This window comes from Bos javanicus, chromosome 7, assembly GCF_032452875.1.
Source record: "Bos javanicus breed banteng chromosome 7, ARS-OSU_banteng_1.0, whole genome shotgun sequence".
Lineage (NCBI taxonomy): Eukaryota > Metazoa > Chordata > Mammalia > Artiodactyla > Bovidae > Bos > Bos javanicus.
In genome coordinates, this window is record NC_083874.1 from 5,534,267 (window position 1) to 5,541,938 (window position 7,672).

General features: G+C 52.6%; 1 protein-coding gene across 5 annotated transcripts in view; it reads left to right on the forward strand.

Annotated features, from left to right (window-relative positions):
• The window catches only part of UNC13A (unc-13 homolog A), a 69,508-nt gene extending 63,608 nt beyond the window's left edge, over nucleotides 1-5,900 (forward strand). For all 5 annotated transcript variants that reach the window (XM_061421628.1, XM_061421624.1, XM_061421627.1 and 2 more), the window contains one exon: nucleotides 876-5,900. In XM_061421628.1, coding sequence (XP_061277612.1) covers nucleotides 876-1,176 — 301 coding nt within the window. In that variant the 3' untranslated portion in view covers nucleotides 1,177-5,900. The remainder of the gene's footprint in view (nucleotides 1-875) is intronic.
• The last annotated feature ends 1,772 nt before the right edge of the window (nucleotides 5,901-7,672 follow it).

The following is a 7,672-nucleotide window of genomic DNA, read 5'->3' on the forward strand; positions in this document are numbered from 1 at the left end:
AGGGCAGGACCCAGCAGCAGGAACTTTGTAACCTGGAGGAGGGGGAAGAGCGCTAGAGTGGGTAGTCACTCATGGTGAGACATCAGGGCAGGGTTATACGGAAAGGGCATCTTGGGGGTAAGAAGAGTAGGCTAGGGAGCATGGGGGAGGGGCCACGTCAAGGGGAGAACTTGGGTTCAGATGGGAGCCTGGTAAAGGGTCTTCTGGGTGCCACATCTGGGTCAAGGTGGTGCAGGCAGCAGTTCAGCCGGCTGTGGGTGTGGGCGCTGGTATCACGGGGTGGGAGCATGGGGCTCTTGGGGTGAGGATGTGGCTTGGCTGGGGGCTGGGAGTAGTTTCATGGGGGTGTCCTTGAGTGAGGAGTGAGAGAAGGAAAGGTAGAGAGAATGGGCAAGGATCATGCTAGGGAGAGGAGTTGTCAGCTGATGTGGCCGTGGCCCAGCATGGGGTTGTGAGGCAAGACACCTGGGGCAGGGGCAGAGCCAGGCTCATTCTCTTGGAAGGCTATGAAAATCAGTTAGTCACTCAGTCGTGTCGGACTCTGCGACCCCATGGACTGCAGCACGCCAGGTTTCCCTGTCCATCACCAACTCCCGGACCTTACTCAAACTCATGTCCACCGAGTTGATGATGCCATCCAACTATCTTATCTTCTGTTGCCCCCTTCTCCTGCCTTCAATCTTTCCCAGCATCAGGGTCTTTTCCAATGAGTCAGTTCTTCGCACCAGGTTATGAAAATAGGATCACTTAATGTGGGCGTGGCCCAGCCTCGGAATGCCCAGGTGTGGGCGTGACCCGGTGAGGGAGGAGGAGTCACCGGTGGGGTTGGTTGGCCAGGGGGGCGAGGCCTGTCCTCACGCTTCGCCCTCCCGCAGCACGCTGAGCGCTGACACAGGCCCTGAGTGCTACGAGCTGCAGGTGTGCGTCAAGGACTACTGCTTCGCGCGCGAGGACCGCACGGTGGGGCTGGCCGTGCTGCAGCTGCGCGAGCTGGTCCAGCGCGGGAGCGCCGCCTGCTGGTTGCCCCTTGGCCGCCGCATCCACATGGACGACACGGGCCTCACGGTGCTGCGCATCCTGTCGCAACGCAGCAATGACGAGGTGGCCAAGGAATTCGTCAAGCTCAAGTCGGACACGCGCTCCGCCGAGGAAGGCGGTGCCGCGCCTGCCCCCTAGTGCGGTGCACGCAGGCAGGCACCATTGCGCCTGCGCAGAGCGCGCAGGGCGGGGCGGTGCCTGTGCGCTTGGACCTCCCTGAGGGCGAGTCTCCGGGCTCTGAACGGAAGGCATCCTGCCTCTGCGCCTTTGATTTAGTTTCCCATTCTGGGGAAAGGTGAATGGCAGCGCCCTACCCCCTCAGGAGGCCTTGCGCCAGGGCAAGAGGAAGGAAGAAGCCACATCCCCCCTACTTGAGGCTACTCCCCCAGCGTTTAGGGGCTTTTCGAGCTGGAATGGGAGGAAAACCAGCCCCTGGAGAGGAGGCCAGGTCCCAGAGCTGTGTTACCGGGACGCCCTGCCTCCTGCCCCCTGGAAAAGCCATAAGATGGGTCCCAACCTTTGGGGCCCGAGACCAATTTGCCAAGTATGGAACTCTCAGCTCCCTTGAGGGGAGAGCCTTGGGCAAGGGGCAGGGTTTCCTGGCGCGCCCCCTGGGGTGGTGTGGGGACTGGAGGGGCTAGGGTGGTGGTTCGAGAGCCCCCCCCACCAAGGTGGACCAGAGTCCCTTTTGATGTTTGTGCAAAAAATAAGGAAGCGGGGGAGGATGGGATTTCAAAAGCACATGCGCTCTTGGGCGCCCAAACCCGGCCAAGGGGTCTGCTCTGGGACATCCACGCTGCCCCAGCTTCCCTACGGGGTTTTGCCTCCCCCGTTCCCCACCACATATCATAGAGTTCAACCCACTCGTTTGACAGATGGCAAAATCGAGGCCCAGAGAGCTGCTTAAGACAATGCCGAGGGTTCCAGTACCACATCCCCTCCCCATTCCCTTTGGCCTGTGTGCCCCTTTGAAGGGTGAGCTGACATCGGATAACCCGATACAGCTCCCCATTGCTGCTAACCCCCCTCAGGGGACTGCCCCCAATCCTTAAAGAGGTGGGGGTTCAGGGCAAAGTCCCCCAGTGCCCCCTTCCACCTCTGGCTGCCACGCAGAACCCCTGCCTTCACTGCTTTCCATTGGGACACCAGGGTTAGATACCTGAGAACTCTTGATCTCCCACCAAAATAGAGTGAAGATTTGGGATTCCCTGGACCCAGTTCCCTGCCCCAACCACTTCCTCCCCTAGAATGCTCCAGTCAGGAAAGAACGGAAAGAGACCAGAAACTTGAGAGGGGTGTGTGTGTGTGTAAGTGAATATACAAATTTGCTGGGGAGCTTACTCCCCCCCAAATTTCATTCATTCATTTAAACACACAGGCCACAGGATACCCCAGGTGGAGCCTCTACCTGCCTGAAACTCTTCCTCCACCAGGGATTTTGGGGCAGTTTGGACACATTTCTCCATTTTAGCTCACACAGGCATCTGGGGAGACGTTTTGGGAAAGTTTGGCATGGCTTGTCTTTGCTCAGGATCTTTTTCACGTTGGACCAGTATGTGTATGCTGTGGGGTTTTTTCCCACCAGATTGATGAATACAGGATTGTGCTGTACTAGGGAAAAATTTAAACAGAGGGATGAGAAGATAGTTAACTAGGCTCCTGGAGTGATGGGGGCTACCTCAGATGGGGAAGGGCTTTCTGCGGAGGTGAAAAGTGTAAAGGAACCACCCATTGGAGAGAAAAGAGCTCCAGGCAGAGGCAACTTCGGATGCAAAGGCTTGGAAGTGGGCTGACTTGAAGCATAGCCAGGTCAGGTGGCTGGAGCTGAGTCAACCAATGGGGTGGTGGGAGATGCTGATGAGGTTGAGGAGGTCTGCCGAGGTCTCAGGCCAGGTGGGATCTGGTATAAAGTCCTGAGGAGTTTTGATTTTACCCTAGAGACTTGGGAGGCCCCAGGAGATTTTATATCTGGGGAGAGTCTGGATTTCAGGTTTTGACTCTCCCTCTGGCTACCTCATGAAGAATAGACTGATGTGGTGGTGGGGGAGGACAAAATGCTTTCAGGACACTGAAATTAATTCTTGGAAAGATTTTGGAGGATATATTAAAAACTATGCCTTGGATGAGCCCCAGGGCCCCTTGGTACAGATGTCCCGATTGTGCACTGCCCAGGGGTTGAGCATCTCTAAGGAGGCCATGTGCAAACTGAGGGTTGTATATTTATGGTAATGGTTTCCCCATCTGTGAACAAGAGTTTGGATGAAGCCGCTGTTATTTCTAATTTACCTGAAAGTATTTGTGTGTCCCCTAAATTCTCTGGTGGCTCAGACTGTAAAGAATCCACCTGCAATGTGGGAGACCCGGGTTCAATCCCTGGTTTGGGAAAATCCCCTGGAGAAGGGAATGGCTACCCAGTCTAGTATTCTTGCCTGGGAAATCCCATGGACAGAGGAGCCTGATGGGCTACAGTCCATGGGGTCACAAAGAGTCAGACATGACTGAGCGTTTTGAGTGTGTGTAAATTCAGGCAGTTTCAGGTGACTGACGGTTCAGAATTAGAGATTAGGATGAAAGTTCTCATTCAGGATGGTGGGGCGGGAGGGCCCCCCCGCCCCAGGGACAAGGGACAGGCTGGAGGTGTCTTGCAGGGAACTTGGAGTCTCCGTCATGAGGCCCAAGAGGGAACTTTGAACTTCAGACCATCCAAGAGGTGGCGGTGGACTGGATGGCTGACTTGGAGATGCGGAGAGGAGCAACATCCAAAGGGGAGTTAATCTGTGATTTGGAGTAGGCTCTGAAAGACTTCCTGAATGACTGGCAGGAAAGGGCAGGGGGAGCTGAGCTTCTGCCAGAGAAAGCCAAGGTGTTTCCCAAAAGCTTTATTGGGAGGTGCTCTGGTCTAGGGTGTGTGAGTGAGTGAGTGTGTGTGTGTGTGTGTGTGTGTGTGGGCTTCCCCAGCACCGGGCCAGGCACATGGAGGGAGCCTCAGGGAGTATTTGTCAAATGACGTTTTCTGACTCCCAGGCTAAAACTGTTGGGGAAATTTTCTCTCTCTTTTTCCCCCCAGAGAACTGGTAGTCATTCCTCAAAACTCATCACAAATATTCCCTTCTGTGGAAAACCTCTGATCCCCTTCAGGACTTCCCCAGCCACTGTCCCTCTGTCCGCCCCTCCCCCAGCCTCTGTCTCTGATGCCATGGAGCTGAGGGTATCTGTGAAAGGCTCTCTTTCCCTGCAAGATGGGGCTCTGAAGCCCCTCGAGAGCCCCAGTTTCAGTGAGCAAAGGCTGGGCCCGGGGGGAGGGGATGTCTAATTGAATTATGTCTCAGGAAGGGAGTTCTGTGTGTCCCCACACATTCACGTGTGTCTGTCCATACCAACCTTCCCCTCCCACACAGATCTAGGCACCCAGGAGGTATTCCCAGAAGACTGGCTGAGCCACAGGGCAAAGAGTAAAGAGAGGACAGGGGGGACTGGAAGTGTTTGAAATCACAACGACAAGGCTCAGAGAGGAGCAGAGGGCCACCCAGCATTGGACGATACCTTTGGGCTTCCACCATTTCACCTGGGGTGCCCGGGGTTCTGAGCGCAGGTGGGGTCCTGGCATTGCATTTGGAACTTGTTCCATGCGGGGAACTTGCCCCAGATTTTCATGGATCAGGAAAAGGATAAAATAGGCTCGTAGTGGGATCAGGGTGGGGTGGGGAGTGACACTGAGGGACATAGCCAATCCCCCCTCAAAAGGGAGGAGACAGTAAGAACCCAAAGAACAGAAGGGAGGGAAGGAGAGAAAAGAGGGGCGGGCAGACAGACAGAGGAAGAAGTCAAGAGGATCAGATCCTGCCTGGATGGGAACAGCCAGAACTTTGAAATGAAGAGAGAGCAATTCAGAGATGGGGCTGCAGAGACAGGAGAGAAAGGGCAAAAACAGAACTAGAAGGAAGAGGGACCTCCTTGCTCTCTCCAGTCTGTCCTCAAAAGATTTACCTAAAATAAGGAGGTGCCCAGTGGCATCCCCCAATCCTGGTTCTCCGGCACTACATCCTGAAACCTCACCATGCCCCCATCAGAGATGCAAAAAAAAAAAAAAAAGACTTAGCCAACTAGAAATCCTTGGGACCTCTCCAGCTGGGACCTCAAAGACCTTTCTGTCCTTCACCCCCAGCAATGTCCATCTTACAGGTGGGAACACTGAGACACAGGGGCAGAGGGGAGACAGCCCAGAGTTGCCCCAACTCTGCTGCTCAGGCAGAGAGGGAGGGGAACTCACTGCGGAGCTGCTCTACATCATGACCCCTGCTGTCTCCTGAACATCCTTTCCTAATAATTGTCAAGGACCAAAGTCATTTTCGCTGACACGTGTTGCTTTTCTCTTTGCCTTTTTTTTTTTTTTAAAGAGACAAATCAAGTTGACAGTGTCAAGTAAGACCCCCTCCATCTGCCCCCTCACCCCCCGCCCAGCCATAGTGACTCTTATGCAAGGCATAGGTCACTGGCGGACGGTCCCTAGGCATCCCTGGCTACACAGTCAGGGAAACTCAGACCCCACTTCCAGCCCCGGCCCCTTGAGACCCTGAAACCTGGCCACGCAGTCCAGGGAGGTTCTTCCTCCACACACCTTCTCTTAGCATGTGATTGCAAATGTGAACTCAAAATGCTGTTTGTCTGTTTTAATTCCATCCCGTCAGTCTGGCATCTGCACAGATGTCCCCATTTCTCTGTAAATATTGGAACAAATGTTTAAAACCAACGAGAAGTGGTCATGAATGCATGGTGTTGAGATGTTTTGCACTATTCTGACTTTTTGGTCTCTGTAAAAATATTTTATTAACAGCAGACATTAAAAGAAGAAAAAGCACACAGCCTCGATGTGTGGTGACCTCCTTGTCTTCCTAAATTGGCCAAAAAACCACAAAGCACCTACTGTGAGCAGCCACTCTTCAATATACTTCCCACCCACGAATGCAAATCATTACAACTACCATGGTCTCATTTTACAGAGAAGAAAGCAGGTCGAGGGAAGGGAGATACTTCGGAAGGGATGGAGCCAGGCTCTGAACCCAAGATATTGGGCAGCTGTCGCTCTTTGCTCAAACAAGACACAAATGCCAGAGGCACATTTAAATTCCACCCACTCACCCTTGTTTGGAAGTATTTTTGTTTTGTTTTCTGATGTAGCAGGTGAGAATCTCATGTTATCAACTTGGATGGGCAAAGAATGAAGCTTCATTTTTCTGTATATCTGAGTTTGACTTCTCTGTTGATCCCCCATCCCACCAGGGAGCAAAAATGGAATCTTACTCAACTCAGGGTTTCCTCGGTAAAGTCTGGAGATTCCTCTTGAGGTTTCTTCTATAGGTTTCCTCCTAAGACCCGGAGTTGTCTCTACATTTGAGTGGCCAGGGCAGGGGCTGTGGGATCCACCCCTGGAAGCGAGTTTGATAAGTGCATTTGGCTGCAAGTAACAGTCAGAAAGGCTAAAAGTAAGGGACTTCCCTGGTGATCCAGCAGCTACGACTCTGTGCTTCCACTGCAGGAGGCATGAGTTTGATCCCTGATTGGGGAACGAGCATCCTGCATGCTGCATGCCAAAAAAAAAAAAGGTAAAATATAAAAGAAAAAGTGGCTAAACCACAGGGGTAACCCATAGCTCAGTAACTCTGTCCTCAAGAGAGGCTTGCATGTGGGCAAGATTGAAAGCCGCGTCAATGACATGGTATCTTCACATAGTGGAGGAATATTATACAGCTATGAAATGGATAAGGCACACGTGTCTGCCTGACCTCTCTGCAGGCAGCCTGCAGGTCCTGAGCACCCTGCAAGTTCTTTTTTTAAAAATGAATGCTTTTTAAAAGTTATCTGTTTTGGTAAAAGACTCCTTACTTCTATTTCTGCAGACTCCACCTGGCTTTCAATTATTCTGATACACTGTCTTTTGCGGTTCTTCACTTATAACAGTTTCTTCAGCAACGTCCTTTGCTGGTACTGTTAATACTTGTTGTCCATCTGGCCCGACCACAATGATGGGCTGACCTAGTCCACTTGTTTGAGTGGAGTGCAAATTTCCAAGCTGAATTCCATCTGTTAACTATTGTGATGACCTGAGGAATTTTTGGTCTTTGTTACATCATGCTGGTTCCTTAGTTGTGGCATGCGGAATCTTTAGTTGTGGCACTCAAACTCTTGTGGCATGCAGGATGTAGTTCCCTGACTAGGGATTGAACCCAGGCCCCCTGCACTGGGAGCTTGGAGTCTTAGCCACTGGACCACCAGGGAAGTCCACCTGCAAGCTTTTGCTGACTGTGCCAGACTGCAGATGCGTACTTCTCCCAAGACCAAGCAGTTTCCATAGCTAAGCACAAAGGCTACACAACATGACTTTCTTTTCTTTTTAGCTGGGCCATGAGGCATGCGAAATCTTAGTTCCCAGACTAGGGATTGAACTCATGCCCCTGTGGTGGAAGCAAGGAGTCTTAACCATTGGACTGCCAGGAACCCTGCCCCCGCGCCCCCTGCCCAGCATGACTTCTGCGTAACTAATTCGTTCCTGACAGAGGGAAGCCGGCTTGTTTACCGCTTTCTACAGAAGGTGCTCAGCCCTTGGCCCCCTGCCTCTCAGCATGTGAGTCCACTG